Consider the following 20370-nt stretch of genomic DNA (forward strand, 5'->3'; position numbering starts at 1 on the left):
TAGTTTAATTTCCATCATTTCCAAAATCATGTTATTCTAGATAATAGCAAATTAAGTATAATTTTTTTATTTTACTTGTAGTCAAAATGCATGATGACTATCCTCCAACGAAAGCCCTTTAGAAGCTGCTTTGCAGTATACATATTCAAACTGCTAAACTCTAGATTCCCAGAACTGTGCTCTCACCTGTAGGGATAAATGCCGGCTGTGGAATCTGCATGTTAGCCAGAGCCTGTTGGTAGTGGAAAACATTGGGATTAAAGACCGGGGTGGCACCATTGGCCTTATCAAGGGCTGACCTCTTTGGTATCAGTTGAAGTGCACCAGGCGGCAGGGCCTATAGCAAAGGGATGAAACAGTTATTATTATCAGAGAAGTAAAAATGTCCTCAAACCAAGCAAGTGCCAATTATCTAAGATACAACCTGGGGAACCAACACAGGGTATCCACAGAGTAACACTTTACATAAGTAGTGGGTACTCAGCAGGGAAACAGCTACAAAGACTAGTTGTTTCAGTGCAAATAGTTAGTATGAAACAGAAATATAAAAGGAGCCGGCCGTTTCATGTCTCTAATCGATAAGACTTTGCTCGAACAGCAAATTGTCATACACAACTTACTTCTTAGAAGTAACAATAGTAAACAAGTAAACAATAGAAATGAGAAGAGCAGAAGTGACAGGTAGAGGAGAACAAAGATTCCTGTCTATTAAAGTCCCAGCATGGACGGAGGGGATAAATGGCATGCAGACATTGGCATTATAATACTATAGTCCTGAAAAACAAAATCGAATTTAGACAAAGACCTCAGGTTCAAATCTTCTAAGTGTATATGTAAAAACTCACCTGTAAGAAAAGGCAGGTGAATCATTCCTCTCTATCAACTATCTCACTCTTGTATTATAAATTTAAGTGAAATGTAAAGCATTTGCAGTTTTTTTTAAACAGAGGCTCTCTGCACAGTTTAGTATAAAATGTTTGATTCATTAAATATTCATTAAATAGTTTTAATTCTAAAATCTATCAAAACTTTTAAGCCCTTCTTCTATGTCTAAAGTTCTCTCAGAATCTCACTGTTCTTTTACTGTCCAAGGCAGATCCTAGATCAGAGTCACTGGAAAAGTTTAACATTACTTTGCATTTTTCCTTCAGCAAAATATGTGCTATTTCAGTAAGTGCCAGCAACACTGAGGTGTGCTTCAAATGCCTCAGGAGACAGGAACACTTCTACGGAGAAACTAGCCTTCCAAGTACCAAAACGAGTCATGCTATGATGCCCATGGATACTAAAAGCCTAAAATGATCTATATTTTCTTTTGAGAACCCTTCCTCTGATGAATACATTATTTTGATTGTCAAAATAAGTCAGATGAAAATAAACCAAGTAGCTTTAGAGATGCATAATTTCCAGCTTTCTCTGAGAACAGATTGCAAAGTTCATGACAGATACTCATTTGTAAAATGCCAGTTATCATTCCAAATGCCTTTTTTTTTTAAACCTTCGAGGTGAAATGCATTCATTGAAGATTTTACCAGAGCAGGACAGGAGGTTCCTCATTTGCATGCACATATAATTTGGTGATTATAGACTTAGGGGTTGCACAGGCAAAATGAAGCTTATTTAATTTTGTCCCCCACTGGGAATATGGGTGGAGATCTTGGTAGCAAAAATCAAACAAGCAAAAAATGTGGCAAGCAACATATCAAAATAATTCATAGTTGTGAAACATTTGAGTAATTTTAACTTTGACTTCTAACACTACAGTGTTACAATTAGTTTCTCTACTTACTTCAGGTAGCATTATCAATCAGAACTAACTCTTGCCCATAACTGCCTGCTAGAGCAATTCAAAGGAGAGGTCTTTTCCCTCAGTCATGTCCAAATCTCCCTGAAGATATGGCTGCCTTCTGCCTTGATCTTCCCTTCTGTCTGCACCATACAGCCAGAACAGAAAGGTAATCTTGACCTTTGGGAAATTCGAGCTGTTTAATACCCTATCTTTTTGCACTGTGTTTTCAAAGGGCATTAAGAATGTGAGTAATAAAGCATCCATGAAAGTGGCTCATAGAAAACAGAAGCAACTCTGCCATCTTTGAATATTCAGGCTAGTCAGACTATAACAGGCACTCAATATGATTTACTGTTTAAATCATATAATTTACCTTTCTCTAAAATTAAGAAAAAAAGAATAGTGAGTTAAAAATAATCATGAATAAAGCTTTTAAATAATTATCTTTAGAAAGTCTTAGCAAATGAAGTAGAATATATAGGTTCTTATTGTCTAGCATGTAACTTTGGCTATTAATATTAAGATACACTCGAGTAGTCAGTCTTTTGTGCATGCAAAATAATAGACAAAGTGGGCTTATATGAAGCCCACAGTCCTAACTTGCTCTTACCATTGCAGCAGCCGCTGAATGGTTCATCTGGTGATGAGCTGCCTTGAGCTTGGCTTGCAAGTGTGGAGGAGGATGAAAGTACTTGCATTTCTCCCGGGAGCATCGGCCTTTAATGTAATCCATGCAGATTGTCACAGTATTGTCAGACACTTCAATCATAGAAACATCAGTAGGGTGAGCATAGCGACACTCACTCTCCCCACGGGTACAATTTCCACGCTGAAATTCACGGCAAACCTTAAACAGGAAAACAAACACACACATACATTCCCAGTGATGAGTGGAAGGTGACTGGCTTTATTTACTTTCCATGAAGATATGAAGGTCACATACACATTTTGTCATTTATGTAGGAAATAGCTAGAAAAGATGAAAGGTAATAGAAAGCAATATTCGCCCTAAGACAAAAAAAATAAATTTTTATATTCCATGAGGGGTGTGGAAATCACATTTTCCACAAAATGTCTATTTGCCTTACACTGACATAGTAGGACCTAAAGTATTACTGAAAATGTGTTTGCACCTTTAATCCCAGCACTCGGGAGGCAGAGACAGGTGGATCTCTGAGTTCAAGGCCAGCCTGGTCTACAAGAGTTAGTTCCAGGACAGGCTCCAAAGCTACAGAGAAACCCTGCCTCAGAAAACCAAAAAAAAAAAAAAAGCTACAAGAAAATGTGTTTGAATCCTGAAGTAAACATATACCCTCAAATGTAATTATTTCTTTAAGGCCTAGGGTGATTCTTCAGCACACAGCAATGTTACATAGCCAATTTGTAAACCACATTGAGTCACGTGTATATTTAGATTCCATTCTAATACATGATTAGGGATTCAATTGGTTGCCAATGGAGCTGACTTTCTAAGAAATAAACCAGTTATTTTTCCTAGCGAACAAAGAATAGCAATTAAAGGAAAATTAAAGGGTGCCAATAAATCAAAGGATGTTTGAAATTTCTTTTAAATTCTTTAGGTTTCATATTTACTATGAAATACATAGTTCTTCACAGGAGAGAGTGTTTAGATGCTATTCATAACCCACATCCATACAGCTTCACATTCTATAACTGTAAAATGTTAGGTTCATTTTTTTTTCAGTTTATCATTCAAGAAAGTAGAGACTCATGAGCAAATCCAGTTAATCCATTCTATAAAGTTCCACATGGGTATAAAGAAAATTCTCACTCAGACTTCCTATAGAGTGGCTCATGTTTGGGTATACTTGAAATAGTGTTTGACCTACTGCACAACAAAATACATTCACTTCAGAACAAGGTCTAACTGAAGTTAAAAAAGGTTAACATTCTTTCTCAGACTCCTTATATGCTAAAAGGTACTCGGATATACTTATTTAAAACATTCAACAAATTAGGCTCTGAAAATGTACATTATGCATAATGTTAATATCCATTCTACAAGCATTTATATATGTATCCACAAATACCTCCAGTCTATCTGTACGAGCTGGTTTTGGGGCAGGAACTCCTGGCAATGCAAGAGGTGGATTTCCAGGAAACAGAACTGGAGTATTCGGTAAAAAATCAGCAGGAACCAGGCCCATCCCAGGATGATGCATGTAAGGATTGAAAGCCATGGCAGGATTAGCTGCAAGCGATGGATTCATAGGAAAAGATGCCTGTATTCAAAAGAGAGAAAAAGAGGTAAACATATCCTTCTTACTATTTATTACACCGGGCATTCTCAAAGAAAGCATTTCCTAAGATACTATTAGTTTTTCTTTTCTTTTTGAGATTCAATAATCAAATCATTTTATTATATTTATTATATAATTATGTCTTTTTATTTTACATTTAAAATTATAAATTATATATTAATTTTTGTATATTTATATTATATCGTTTTATCACTTTACCTTTCCCTGTCCTCCTTCCAAATCCTCCCATATACACTTTCCTTGCTCTCTTTAAAATTTATGGCCTTTTTTCATTAATTGACATACATATGTATATACTACTGTTATATAATCACCACTGTTTCTTGAATTTTTTTTGTCTTTTACTAATTGCCATATAGGAATAGCTTTTAAAACAACAACTATCTATAGGCATGAACTTTACTGGTAAGCCAATTTTTGAAAAAGCCGTAATTTTACCAATGAATGACAGTACCTATAAACAAGATTTCTCTTGCTTCCTCACATAGTCATGCCTTTAAATGTGGACTCTGTGGACTCCTGGGGGTCCTTTTCCTTTCACTTTCTCCTTTCTCTTCCCAGCTGTAATGCTGCCTGTCCCATGTCCAATCACCTAACAGTGGCCTTCTTTCTTTTCTTGGCCAACTGATATTTATAGAAGACTTGAAGAAGGAAACAGTAATTTAGAAAAAGTGAATGCTTTACCAATTTACCATCTACCTAAAATGAGGATAGTATTGTCATTTTACTTTTACTTTATTGTATTTTTACTATTTTTTTTACTACAGGTCCTGTTTCATAAACTAATCTCTCTTACCCAGCCTTGTCTTTATCTAGGGGGTAGATGATACTCATAGTTCAAAAGGTGGTCCTAGAAATGCTATGAGGATCCCTATTAGGGAAGAAGAGATCAGATAACAGGAGTTCCATAATTTAGAGTATAACTAGTTAAATAAAAAAGGCCTTAGAAATGCAAAGGGTTAGTACCATATTGTCTCTCTTTACAGTTCCTGCATTCAAAGAGATTGGTACTGTACTGCCTTTAGTATCAGGAATGGCACATTTTATCCTCTTGCTGTGCTCTTTTCCAGTTTGTGCATCTTTTCTTTTCGATGTGGTTATCATTTCATTGATAGTTCTCTTGTCCTCCCTAAAGTACAAATACTTAATGACTTGTAGATATAATAGAAGGTACACTTTAAAGATAAATTTTAAGTTTAATGAATGAATAATAAATATTACTTATATATTTCCAGTAGCAATTTAATAAAGTAATAACTAGTGTTATCTCACTGTATTTTACTAAGTGCATGTGTTTTTTCTTGCATTCATTTTCTTTCTTTCATTGGAGAAATCAAGCTGCACCCACAGCTGCTAAGTTGCAGTCGAAGGGCTTCTTCTAAATACAGGGAGAATAGGAATCTAAGGAGTCTTGTGGGGTCATATATATATAACCTCCACCTCACCTTCCATGCTTACTTGGAATGTTCACTGGCACAGCCACCTGAAGAAACCCTGAAGGCCAAGCTGGCTGCTAAGGAAGTGCTCCCACTTTAGCATTCCACCTTATGCAAATGCACCATATAAGCTGTGGGTGCTCTTAGGAAGACCAGAAAGAATCCAGCTCAAAGGAACTGGGCTCATTAGGGTAAGGGGGGAAGCATTTTAAGATGAAGTGACCACACTAGATGCCAAGAGAGATGATAGGGAGGGACTCAGAGGTTTGAGGACAGATAACCTTGGGCTGACCAAGCCCAACTAAGTCTTATGATGGAACAATTCTCAGAAACCTGTCAAAGTTTTCACCATCTTCGGGAATTAGACCTGACAAGTTAGATCTTACTTATTCAGTAGTTCATACTCTTGTCAAAATCAGCAAAAATCTTTGAAAGAAAAAACCCTACATTTGAAACACAGAGCAGTTTTATTTGTTTTCTCTCAGATTTTTATAGAACTTTCTCATTAAAGTCACTCTCTCAATTTCAGATACATTTTAATTTCACTTTTTTAAAACTGAAAAATTACAACTATGATGTATTGAACAGAAACAAAGGCTAAGGGGTAGATAAACTTTCAGAGTAAAAAAAATTAAAAAACTAACAAATAAGTAATTTAAATCATATTCTATTAAAGCCAACCCTAATGTTTACCTAAGCAAGGCTTTCTTTTTATGGCTCTAATCGCTCTATATTTTTTTTGTTCAAGAAAAATTTTATGTTTACCTTTGATGTGGGAGTGTCATATATCAATTTGTTGATTTCATTAGCTAAGCAATAAAGAAACTGCTAGGCCCATTGGATAGGCCCACCCTTAGGTGGGTGGAGTAAACAGAACAGAATGCCGGGAGGAAGAGGAAGTGAGGTCAGACCCGACAGCTCTCCTCTCCAGAGCAGACGCCTTCAGAGAGACGCCATGCTACCTGCTCCAGGAAGACGCACGCTATGTAGCTCCGACCCAGGATGGACTTAGGCTAGAATCTTCCCGGTAAGCGCACCTAGGGGCGCTACACAGATGATTAGAAATGGGCCAGAGCAGTGTTTAAAAGAATACAGTGTCCGTGTAATTATTTTGGGGCATAAGCTAGCCGGGCAGGGCAGGCAGCTGGGGTGTTTGGGGACGCAGCCCTGCCGCTCCCCCTATTACTACATACCTTCTTTCTCTTTAAGGTTATTTTAATCTACTTAGGGTAAGCTATTTCTTTTAACAGTATAAAAATCTGTCAATAATAAGTCTATATGAAAAAGTAAAACAATTCCTGGACATGTTTAGTTATTTTTAAAGATTTAACCACAAACTATATTGGGTTGTAATTAAATTTTAAAATTGGTGTTGTAGCTTTTATGACCATTTCCTCTTTGAGTATAAATTTCATTCTCTAACACTTTATTGAGAGGGAAGATCTCCGACTGCAGCCCTGGAGCAAAGGCAGGAACTTCTATTTTCTCACTACTACCTTTGCCCCAGGCTAACTACTCCATTTTATGAACCTGAGCATTCAATGGCTTACTTTTGAATAACAGCCACTGGTTAAGTCAAGCAGCCTATAACTTGAATGCAACATCGTGTGCATTCAGTTGCAATAAGCTAAGGAACTTAATCCTGCTTCTATGTATATTATAGCCCCTCATGGCAATTAAACTAACATGAACCCATCTTTGAGTTATTGTTTATTTTTAAAGAAAAAGGATAGGGGTGGATTGTGAGTATGTATGCTGGGGCTAGAACTCATGGCCTTATACATGCTAAGCACACATTACCATTCAACCTAATCCCCCAGCACTAAGAAAAAGGTTCTTACTAAATGGAATCTGATTTCTCTGTATAGCCTGTAGTAATTTACACATTTCAATTGCTTCTGATATTTAAAGTTGAACTAAAATCATTTATTAAATATTTGAAAATATGAGATGTTTTCTCTCACAGCCAGAGATGTAAATTTTCTTTTCTTTTTTTTTAATTGATTTTTATTGAGCTCTACATTTTTCTCTGCTCCCTTCCCTGCCTCTCCCTTCCCTTTCAACCCTCTCCTAAGGTCCCCATGCTCCCAATTTACTCAGGAAATCTTGCCTTTTTCTACTTTTCATACTTCTAAAGTCAGGCAAAGTGTTAAGAATGGTGCAGGTAGCAGGCTTTAAGAGACAAGATCACTGGTTTGTCTCAGGACTGATTTGTCCTCAGAGTCTAGCAGTTTTTTCCTATCATACAATTTTATAAGACTTCTTGGGCACTAGCAACAAAGCCTAGAAACTACCATGAACTCAAGAAATGCCTCCTAACATTTAGGGGAATGACTTCTGACAAATGTCTCCTAAGCTTTTTCTTCTGGGACTTTCTGAGAGTCAGCTAAGAGCTGCAGGAAGTGTATACAGAAAAACCTCATATATATTCACAAAATTTGTTGACTGGATCTTAGGAAGTTCAAGAGCCCAGGAACATGCACCACTGTCGCAGATTTCTGGCTCCTCATAGGCTTGTCCAAATCATGGCCCACAGACCACATGAAGTTGGAGAGAGCCCCAGCACAAAATCAAAAAGTTACATTAGACATTATGAGATTGTTTTGTGATTTTTAATTGGATTGTACAGTTCTCAAGCATGAACTTTGTAGATGACAATAGGTTGGACAAGCCCAGGTGAATAAGGATCCACAATTCAAGATCCCTCAGGCAAATCCGACCTGCCCCTATTTTTGTATAAAAAGCAACCTGCATTTTATATATTTTAATGCTTAAAAATATTCAAAGAATAATATTTAGCAACATGGAAATTACTATATGTTTACTTTGATGTCTATTCATTGATTTCAACATGCTGCTTTATAGACCTGTATTACAAAACATTATGGAAATTTAATTCATCTCAAGCACAAGAATTCTTAACACACACACGTTTATACATATTACTCGGTGATTAACTATGGGGAGACAATAGTTGGAACCCTACCAAGGTAAAATTTGAATTACCCAGCAAATATTCTTCTTAAAGTACTCTGAAGCCCCTTTGAATAGTAAAGCAATTTAATAAAAAATTCTCTCCTTAACCAGTTACCTGTTGATGGTCTTGATGAATTTCATATCTTAGCTATTGTGAACAGTGCAGCAATAAACTTGGAAGACAGTGTCTATCTCATAAAATGATTTTAGTAACTGAAGTCTAACACAAATTTACGACAGTCCTAAGGTTCCCAACACATGGAACATATAAGTGAGAAGATGAAAATGCTAAGTACACTGATTAGCATTTCACATTCTATGCATATGTAAAATTATTATAGTGTGCCTCATAAATATGTGGGTAAGTATGCTTCTATTTAGAAATTAAGAAAATAGCAAAAATTCCTCAAGTACATGTGTCTAGTTTGTAAATATTTTTGGTACACTAACTTTTTAATTAAAATGAATTATTCATCAAGTTAGTATAAAGAAATGAAAATTAAAGCAAATCCATTGCTTTATCTTTCTAACAAAAGTGACCTACTTGTTCTCAATAATATCCAACATCAATTACAATTATTGATGGATACAAAATATTTGAAGTGATTTAAATGATATCACAGCCTGAACCCCACAAAACAGCTGTGGCCTTCCTTCTCTGAACTTCTATTTAGAGGTAAAGACTAAGCATTTTCTCTTACTTAAGGGTAAACATTTGTTAGCAATTTGTTGACTCAATTTTAATACCAGAAAACAGGGCTCTTAAATTTTACTAGCACTCATAATACCTCCCCTTTACTGTTCATTTGAAGACATTTATGTTGTATAAAAGAAGTAAACCCTTTTAATCATCATCAGGCTTATTTCTGTCAGAAAATTCTGAAGAACAATGAGCACATGGTTGTAGTTTCTATCACATTTCTACTAACTGTTGATGAAGGGAACAGCTGAGTAAACTGTGTAGCGTAATTTTTACTTTGTCACCTACTGAGTGATGTCCTCTGTGACAGAAGCAGTCAAAAGGAAGGCTGCAGAAGACCTATATAATTTCAAGCCTAGTTAAATTGTACCTTAATAATTATGGGTTAACTTTATAAACAAATGAAAGCTGATAGTAGTGTTTCTATACGAATCATAATTGTTAATACTAAACCACTCTAGCCCTTGAGAGAGCTAAGGAAAAAAGTTCAAGGGTCAGAAGTAAAAAATTGTCCTTAACGCCACATGGCACTTCTGATCTTAATAATTATAGCTGTCTTTGGGTAAAAAGGAACATTAGTCAGGTAGGCAAATGATTGGTCGACTATTTTGAGTAGAAGGGATAAAGAGGTGCCCAAAGAAAGGCATATAGCACAGTTCAGATCTACCATTATTTGGTGGAATGAGAAGCTACAATAGAGGTTAGGAATTACAATAGAGTATCCAAACTCAGATCAGCATAGGAAAAGAGCAAATGATTATTTCTATAGGCAGACAGCCTAAGACCTTATAAGCGAGGCAATTTTGACTATTCTGACGAATGAGCAAGAAAGAATCAAAAAAATCACTTGTTGGTTACTGCTATATGATAATGACATTCAATTAAATTTAGTATTCCAGTAGGAAAGTGAAAACTATTTCAAAGATACAGTTTGTGGCATGAATTGTGGTGATTTCACGGGTATATGTTCATCCCCAGGGACACCAAACTGTGTATACTGAATGTATACAGTTTTTTTTGTATGTAAATGATACCTAAAATATTTTTTAAATATTTTAAAAATAAAATTATTACTTGGCTTTAACAGAGTATGAAACAGTTTTTCTCCCCTGAGAAATGGGAAGAGCTAAGATGAGCAAGGAGTCCACAGGTTTTATAAAAATTTCAATGCAAGACCAATATACGAAAGAGTACTAAGAGTTCCTATTACTAAGTTTTGGACAAAGGCGAATCCATCAATAAAACAATAGAAGCAAAGACATAATCTTGCATGGTTATTAGAAAGATAACGCCATAGTAGAAAAAGAATCACCCAAGGGGATAAACATATGGAGCACTTGGGAAGAACCAGAAATACTCATTCAATATCTCACTTAAAAGATAGAGTTAGACATTCAGCTTTTGATCCACTCCTCATCTGTCTAATGCCTGGTACAGAGTATATGGACCAATAAATATTTACTAAGGGGAATGAGTTAAGATTCCTAAGCCACTGCTTGATTTTGATTTACCAAATTCAAAAATCAGAGAGCAAAAGAAACAAAGGTAGTTTAAAAGGTAGTGGTAGACTGAATGACTCTACCAGTTTTTCAATTAAGGAAGATTTTAGGCAAACAGATGCTCCCATTTTCGAGAAATATGTGACATGTTAGATCAATCAGTTTGAAAAGCACAAGGTACCTTATCCCACCCACGTGCATACATGTATGTCATATGTATGTGCATATTTTTATTGGTTACTAGTTAGTAGTACCAATTCTAATTAGGTAGATAGTACCAGAGGCTAAGAAATGAAGAGTTTCATCAAATGGTTTTTGTGATGTAACAGATCAAGCTATTTAACTGCCTATTTTTAAATTACACATAATTAGACATATTTATTGGATACAATGTGCTAAATGAACACACACATATATACACTCTCCCCCTTATATGTGCATTTATACTGAATTTAGAATTTCAGTAGAATGAAAACCATTTTAAAGATATACTTTGTGTCACAAATCATTCAATTGTGTCATATTGTGCACTGCATGTATATAAAACATATAAACATCATACTTTCCATCTAAAACTGTAAAATTCTAACCACTGACTCACCTCTCTCTTCATCTGTTCTCTCCACTACCTTTCCTAGTAACAACTATTCTATTCTCTAATTCTACGAGAACAGCTTTTGATGACTCCATATGAATGAGGTCATAATGGTAAAATAAATTACTACAAACTGTGTTTCTAGGAGGTTTACTGTATTACTACTGTAAATAAGATCCATTGGATATTTAAAAGAGTACATGAATAACTTAAATTATTATTGAGCATTCCTTAAAAGCAAGCTAGAAACTTAGTTTTTCACAGATGGTCTCCTGGCAGCTATCCCGGTGACAAACATTTTTTAATATATAATTTATTCTATTTTATTTTTTAAAAAGAAAACAAACTATCTTTTTTCATTTTGCACACCAATCCCAGTCCCTACTCCCTCCCTTCCTTCCATTCCCTCCACCTATCTCCACCCCCATCTATGTATGATCTTATAGTATCATAATTACTTTATAGATATACACGCATCATCATCTTTAGTAGTGAAAATCCTTTCTTAACACTAAAATTCTTCAGATCTTTAAAATTTTTGCTTTATTTGAGAGTTTTCTAGCGTGTCTACCTTCTTTCTATTCTTCTACAGTGTTCTTTTGTCTCCTGATAAAGCAACTGGAGAACGAGAATCAAAAACAATGGCAGTGGAAAATGCTAGGGAGCCACATTGTTTGCTCTACCTGGTAAACTTAATAAAGTGAAGAAAATGCTTTCAAAGATAGATATTTACAGTAGCAAATGTCAGTGCAGACAAACTTGCCTGCTATATCAACCATTCCACTTAAATTGATAAAGTGTGGTGTTTATTCATTGTGCAGTTACACTGAACAGAATCTCTTCTCTTGCTCTCATTCTTTGTAGGGTGACATTCCCTTTATCTAGGAGCTTATAATAAGCAAGCTATATTCAATTTTCAAAAGGCAGATGCGCTCTCTTGGTATCCTAGAAACAAATCAAAGTATGCTTTGTGGAAAGACCTCCAGTTCAAGCCAGTGATGCAAATGGTTATTAATTTGCTATCACACAAACAGAGGTCCGGAAAATTTTAAGTAAAATTTATTCTGAGGACAAGTATCAAATTATTAGTAAGGGGGCTATTAAAAAAGATAACAGAGCAGTTCATAGAAAAAGTAGGTACCACAGAAATTAAACAAAATTATACATTATCTCTTTATTATTGAGATCAGGATTTATTTTAAAGACTTTTTTTTCCAAATTAGGGTGGTAAATTTCACTTAAAATTACAGATTAGCTCAATTACAAGAGATCTACAAAAGCAACTTCCTAAATCATATGAGGAGCATATCAACCGTCTCAGTATTAGATTTTTATGCACATAATAGTTACAGAAATTAATCTATATTAACTTATTATATCACAACAGCTACCATTAAATATTATGAGGTAGGAAAATTCTAATTGTTCCCTGGGGGTCTTCTATGTAAAACTTATATAATTCACACACTTTGTTTGGGACTTGTACCATGATAAAGTGGAAAAATAGTAGAAAATATTTCTTTTGTTTATTCCCATGTAGTCACATTTTGGGGGTTCACAAACATGTCTACTTTTCTGTGATTCCCAGTATCTTCCCACACACATGTTCAGTAAGGAGGAATTGTGATCCTTCAGTACACAGAAGCCCAGAAAAGTTCAACAAGTACTTTGACCATGTAAAGTATGACTGAAGGTTAAGTGCTCTCCAAAGAGCTCACTGGTTACATGAGGATTAATTGATCAACATAATTATCCACACTGAGTTAATAGGCTAACATATCTGGCAAACTGATGGTGGTTAAGATTACCTTAATCTGTCTAGATATTCTCGAAACAAGAGTATCATAAGGAAAAGCATCAAGTACTCAACAGCCTCCTGTGGTTGGACTTATGTAAACGGATACGCTAGCTAGAAGACCACATCAACATTCTGCTCCTTGACATCTAAGTCAGTTTTGCAATGAGATAAGCTTTACTGAGACCAGGTTGTTCCACTCCCATCTTTTCACTGCATCTAAATACTACAGACAACTTTCAACTTTCAGGGACAGCCACTGATGGATGGGTAACAAAGGAAGCACAGTCCTTTCAAATTGGTCTTGTTAATGGTTAAAAGGAAGCAAGATAGGAGAATTTGAATGAGAAACCACTGAGTTAATCTGGAGATGTGAAGAACTATAACAGAGAGGGGACAGTTTTCAATTTCCACGGAGAGGTGCTAGACTAAAACACAAATTTATATTTTAAGGTGTCAGGGCAAGATTAATTTTCAAAGGCATAATATGAATAGATGGAGTTTAATTACGTTTTTGAATGTCAAGCTCATAGAAAATAGGAAACAATGGAGAAATAGTAACCACAGGACAGAAGGGCAACAATTCAAATAAATGCACCATGTTACCTACTAGATTGAACACTGAAATAGAAAGAGCACATTAATGGAAAACCTAATGAAATCCGAATAAAACTTTGAGTTTATATAATACTCTTTGGATACCAGCTTCTTGATTCTGATACATCTATAATGGCAACATAAGATATTAACTATATATGAGGGGAATCCAGTCCAGTAGTATTGTGCTTGTATAGCATGCACAAGGCCTTAGATTTCATTACCTTCACTGTTGAAAATCACAGTGTAAGGTTCAATGTACAGCTCAGTAGTAGAGCTGCTGCCTACCATGTTCAAATCACTGACTTCAATCTCTAGCACCTCACAAAAAGTAAGAAAGAAATAAGCCTGGGTAAGAAATAAAATGGGAGTTCCCTGTCATGCTTTTGAAATTTTTCTAAATCTAAAATTATTTTAAAAGAGAATTTATTTAAAAGTAATCACAAAACTAGGCATTGTGGCACATCTTTATAAATCCCAGTGTTTAAGAGACCGAGGCAGGAGGATGCTGTGTTTGAACCATAGTGAAACTTCACCTCACAATTAACAACAAAGCCACAAATAACAAAGTTACTAAATAAGAGAAATTTGTTTGAATTAATGTCCTACAAGTCAAATGTTTCAGTGTAATATTTCCGCATTTTACAATTCCCCCTTTCTTTAAATCTACTTTTAGAAACTCAAACCCTCTATAAATGCAACCAAGTTTTTAATCCAACACACCCGATTGCTTCCTTCATATGAACAGCTCTGAACTGGCAATTAGCACACAGGCACTGCCATAAATCTTGTAGTACTTAACTTTCCAAAGGCCCTGCAGAGCTATTTCAATGTAACCATACGTGCTTTGCCAATAGACATGGAGCTGGTGAGCAGCAGCACCCAGCATTAGAAAACAGTCATACAGCAACCAGAAACCCCCACATACACTGGCAGTTTGCAAAGACTCTGCCGCAACTTACAAGAGATGACATCTGAGCATTCTGGAGCATAAGCTGCATCTGCTGGGCGAACATGGCTGCGGCAGTCCTCTGTTGAATCAGATTGTTTCTCCCATTAATTTCCAGCTGCGACTTTAAATGGGGTGGGGGGTGTAGGTACTTGCAGTTGTCTCGAGTGCACCGACCCTTATAGCAAAAATTTAGACAAATTTTTGTTTAGTATTTTTAAAATTCTGACATGACTAAAGAAATAATAGAAGCTTTTTGAACTCTGAGAAGCCACAGTCCCAAGCACTATCCACGAAGTCACTCATTTCCTTTTCTTTCCTGTCCTGTAAAACTCTTAAATCTTCATCTCCCAGCAAAAGAAACTGAGACTAGGAGAAATGAAACGACTTGCCTATGGAGGACACATACATAGCTGCTAAAAATGAACGGGAATGAAAATTTAGTTGGTCTGATTCCATAACTCTCTTAGTTGCTCTGTTTTGCTTTACTTTGATATGCGTCATATCATATTTAGAACATAAAGTATTAGGAAAAATGTAAGTAGAAATTAAAATGTTAAATAAAAATTTTTCAGTAAGAGATATAAAATCATTTGTTTAAGCTCCATATGTAAAACTAATTAAGAAAATTCAGGGAGGATATTTAAGTATTATGCACAAGTATATAAATTCTGGACTTTATTACCTCGGACATTCTAGGCTCCAAAGCTTTTTATTTCCTCAAAGCCTTATGATATAAAAAATATCCTTGAATCCAATGAAGTTTTGATAATCTGAGAATAAATCTGTATGTCTGGCAGTCATATTGCTTTTCAGGTTCTAGTAGCAATGTCCTTAGGTCATTGAGATACTTGAAGCTAAAGTATATCTTGGATTCAATTTTTTTATTCCATAAACTAAGCACTTTCAAGAGAGGCTAGTATCTGAATTCCACTGAACCATTCCTAGTGGTTTATGTCTGCAATCCCAGCATTGTGAAGACTGGGCAGCAGGACTGCCATGAATTTGAGGCTAACTTAGGCTACAGAGTGGGGTCCATTTCAAAAAAGCAAATGTAAAATCCCCACATGCCTTTGATGTCACTTAAATGTTGACTCAGCTGCCGATTATGAGGTAGCAAAGTGTCATTGGACAAGTTGTTTATTACAATGTCTTAATACGACCTATCACTGTATTTAACTATGACCTTTACATGAAGCAACTAACAACTACCCTGTTTGGATTACTAAATCCGCCATATGTCTTTTAAGATAAGCACAACTGCAAGTAAAACATTTTTCCCACAGATGTTGATTCTTTACAGTGCATGAAGTTATCTGAGGAGGAAGACGAAGGGAGGAAAAAAGCAACCTTTTCATTTTGGACTGAAGAATGCATGTTGCTAGACTACTTGAATTCCCAGGAGAAAAATGAATTAGTTCACCAAGAGTTTTTGTTCAATACATCCTATGCATTTTACTTATTTGGGATACCTAAATGGTATATGCATTTATTGACTCATATTTCAGTATCTTTCTATGAAGACATTTCTACAATTTCACTGAGAAACATGGTGTATTTCAAAATGTTTACCGAGCTACATATAATACAAACTTGAATGCACTGTAGCTGCTCTTTCTTGAAGAGTCCTCATTAATTCATATATATATATATATATATATATATATATATATATATATATATATATTTGAATGGTAATTGAACATATTTATGAAAGAGTATAACCTAAAACCTAATGTGAAAAATTGGAAGTAAATTTATTGCTTTCTATCATTTTTCCTTTTGTTTCTTCCACTGGTAAACTTGTTTTTAACCAAATTAAATTAACTTATAAAATCTAATAATATCCTGACTTCAAATATATCTTTACATTTTATTGCTAAATATTGGAAAATGAAGAAATTCTACATACTAAGAGTTAGAAATGTTATTAAGTTGATTTGCCTAAGTTCATACAAGTAACTTAGGAAAAGCTCTACACCTTCCACACATATACGGACTGTAAGGAAATTTTCACCTACAATGAAAATCACAATCTCAGGGGTCTTTCCCCCCAAAACCCATGAGCATTGTTTCACATCTACATCTTTTAAAGGCTATGACAGTCACAGGGATCACAGTACTCAGATCCGTCACTCTCCAGCAACATAACTAAGGCTATCTGGCTCAAAAATCCAAAGCCTAGAAGATGCATAGCACTTGGTGACTTCCTTCATGCCATGGCGGTTTATACTTCTACTTCAGCCTTCTTGCTACTCTTTCCAGACCCCAGCAGCAAAGATTTCCCCAAGGCTCAGGCTAAATCCTGTTCTCTTCTCCCATCTCATTTTCCCAAAGAAATGGAATTGTTTCAAGTTGCAGGCAGCCCTGTAATTGTCCAGATCTTAAATCTCAATTTATCTCTGACCTCTCTCCTGAATTTCAGTCTTTTCATGAGCAGCTGCAGCTGCATTTGGGGCTCTTGCCCTCTAACCAGGTGGAAATACCTTGCCTATCTCTCATCTTGCTGCACACTCCCATTCGGGGACATTCATCAATTCCTATGGTTCAGGGCAGCAGTGAGGAAAAAAATCAGGCAGCTGCTGAGCAGGATTGTCTTGGGTTGCAAAGCCTAGATAGCTTAAGACAATTAGTATTATGTAACTACGGAATATGATTTGTAACCCCTCTGCAAAAGAGAAAAAAAACAAATACATCTTTTATATTCAGAATTTCAAACAATAGAATGCCTTTTAAAGGGAAAGAAAGGGAACTAGTTGGGATTTTAGCATTTGCTAAAAGTTACAGAATCTTCCTGTAATAAAAGAAAGACAGAACAAAGGAAGGAAGGAAGTACACTGTATCTGGCACATTTTCTGCCAACCCAGAAAGAAAAAAATTGAACATGCCTTTATGATTTTATATTAATGTCCATTCCAAATAGTAACTTTCCTTAAGCTTTTCCCCCAGAAACTAATGAGTTTTTTACAAAGCAAAAAAAAAAAAACAACAGTACACAGAAATAGAAAAATATGGTGTAAAAATTACATCAAGTTGGGCTATAAAACCAAAGCATGGGATCTGATGTAGCATGAAATAAAAAAAAACGAAACAAAAACTTATTCGTCTTAATTATGAGATTTTACTTGATTTATAAAGCATTCTTTTTTGAATGACAGAATCCATAATTTAATTCTGTAACTATGCAAATGTGTAGCAATACTACCTTACCAGGGACTGTTACTTATGTTAAAAAAATCTTATAAAATAAAAAATCTACATTTTTTTAACAAAACAATACATGAGGAGACCATGTAATTTAATATCTATCTTATCTATAATATCTATCTAATCTGTGGAATATACTGGTAGAAAGGAAACCAAGCCCCTCATAGAGTTTCTAAAACCCACTTCAGGATTCAGGGTAATATATTCATATGCAGATCATTTGGTGATAATAAACCTTTAGATAAGGTTCATTGTTTCTTCAAGAATCCCAAATTAAGTTACAGATTTAAATATTGTAATTGACATGATGGGAGATATAAATGTAGATTATGACATTTGGTAAGCCTTGTTTTTCATTCTTAGCAATAAAATGGCTTTGGTAAATCATGTATCTACAGGATAGGATGTGGATGGGGACTATCTCAAAAGACTGTTGCAGTCCTTTGGGAAACAATGACTACAGATTACAAAGGTTCCTCCTATGATGTCCCTGGGACTACTAAGTATGAGTGGGCCATGTGACAAGCTTTCACAATGGATCCATAATAACCCAGTACCAATCGTGACTTTGAAAAATAACCCTCAAATTCCACAGCCAAGTCAATGGTGTCCCAAGCCCTCTTTATTCTCTCTAGACCCAGAGAGTCAGAGTTGCCATGTATTGGTAAATATTAGACCATGTCCTGAAGTCATAAACATTAGGAGAAAACATTCTTTGGCCTAAGAGATTTTATCCTAAAAACAGCAGCTAAGGATGGCCAAGACATTTAAGTCGATCTTCCCCACCCCTTAGCCATACACAGTGACTTACTTTAAATAAAGGAGTTAGAGAGTAAGCTCATTTATGCTTGCCTCAATTTCCCTCTTTTCCCACTTTCTTTTCACCTTAAAAACATGTTATTCTCCCCTGGTTGTCATTATGTTATTAAGTTAAGCAACTAGCACAATGATTCAAGAAGTAGTTCTCGGCTGAAATAAGTGCTCCCACACTGATGAATCTTCCAGCTACTTCTTCCCCCACCTACTGCCTTAGAAAATGCAAGCAAAAGCAGCAGGAAGAGGGGATGGCTGATGACATCTGTGAACCACATCCACATCAAGAAGTTGATAGCAGACAAAGGAGGAACTTGTGGAGCATTGTAAAACCTCCCAAATTCAATCTATTGCCTTTTCCCTACCTTCAGGCTTTTCACACGTGAATAGAAAGCCTTTAACAGAGAAAGAAAAGTAGCATTGTAATGATTCAAATCCTACCTAAGTCTGGGAGTTATGAGAGAGTCTGTCAGCTAAAAGAATACTATGTAGTTGGTAGAAAAAAAATCTATGAAAAGTACTTTTTATGTTCATGAGAATGTCCTGCCTTCTATCAAAATAAGAAAAAGACCCTAGGAAGCTGAAAACTACCCCCTGTCAGTTACTGCATCTTTAACAAGAAAGCTGTTTACAGAATAACTTCCTTCTTCATATACATTTGGATTTGTGGGGGTAGGGATGAAAATAACCTCTCAAATACGATTATACCTGAATTACCTTTTCAAAGACATAATCTTATTGGTCTGCCAAACACAGCAGCTAAAAATTAAATGTTAAACACAACACATATATGATTTGTTCAAGAAGAAAAATAATTATTCTGTTTTAACAATCATGTAGTAAAAGAAGGAAAAAGTCCTGATCTATGATGTCTCACTATAACATCTGTGTGCTCACAGATATGGCTTCTCAGAGGATGTAGGAGTGAATATAGAATTTGCATTTCCCAGGCACTAGGATGTCGGCTTTCTGCAACCATCACAGACCTATTGAAATCTAGGAAATATCTGAAAGGACAAAAGGAGAGTCGACATCAACCCAAGCTGAGTGTTAGCCAACTATCAGCAATTAACAAATCCCCATTTTGTTTCTCTTGGAGTTCTGGATTTCAGTAATAGGGATAATCTGCGCAATTTTCTCTTCCCAACGGTTTATCACCAGTCAGTATTGATGTATCATACTAAGAGTATCCTGGACGTGCTGCATACCACCTTTATTATACAATTGAAGTGCTGGTAAGAAAACTGGAAAGAGAAATTTTAACAAACCATTTAAAAAAAATATGTTGAAGGCAAAAAATGAGGCTGAACACAAACCACCAAGGAATGGGCCAGCTAAGTGCTTCTCTGAATTACAGTCAACATCCCCTTCTTCATATAATTGGAATCCTCTTTCTTGAAACAACTCAGGGCAATCATGGCTTCCATGCAGCCAGCTATCAAATCTGAATAGGCAAGACTCTGGGAAGAGAGTAGAATTTTCCTGCTTTGTAGCTGTGACCTCCAAAGAACGAAGGGAAGATTAAGCTCAACAATTGTCTGTTGTTCTAGGAGAGCTCACTAAGATAATTTGATTCTGAGAATTGAAACATTTTAGGGTTGAACCAGACCTGAAGGAACATCCTGTGTACCCCTATCTGGCAGAGAAAGAAAATGAAGGCCGAATGGGTGAAGGGATTTGTCCTAATTCACAAGCAGCTTAGTAAGCACAAAAGTCAAACTTCCACATTCTC

The 20370-nt window shown here is 35.6% G+C and overlaps 1 protein-coding gene across 11 annotated transcripts in view; it reads right to left on the reverse strand.

Annotated features, from left to right (window-relative positions):
- Mbnl3 (muscleblind like splicing regulator 3) overlaps positions 1–20370 on the reverse strand; it is a 97474-nt gene that overhangs the window by 13035 nt on the left and 64069 nt on the right. For 8 of the 11 annotated variants that reach the window (XM_075957154.1, XM_075957157.1, XM_075957156.1 and 5 more), the window contains exons 2-5: positions 14632–14796; positions 3841–4032; positions 2400–2636; positions 187–337 (exon numbers count right to left, since the gene is read on the reverse strand). In XM_075957154.1, the coding sequence (XP_075813269.1) occupies positions 187–337; positions 2400–2636; positions 3841–4032; positions 14632–14685 (634 nt within the window). In that variant the 5' untranslated portion in view covers positions 14686–14796. The remainder of the gene's footprint in view (positions 1–186; positions 338–2399; positions 2637–3840; positions 4033–14631; positions 14797–20370) is intronic. The other 3 variants (XM_075957160.1, XM_075957159.1, XM_075957163.1) reach the window with 1 other exon arrangement.

The sequence above is a fragment of the Microtus pennsylvanicus genome, chromosome X (genome assembly GCF_037038515.1).
Source record: "Microtus pennsylvanicus isolate mMicPen1 chromosome X, mMicPen1.hap1, whole genome shotgun sequence".
Taxonomy (NCBI): Eukaryota; Metazoa; Chordata; class Mammalia; order Rodentia; family Cricetidae; genus Microtus; species Microtus pennsylvanicus.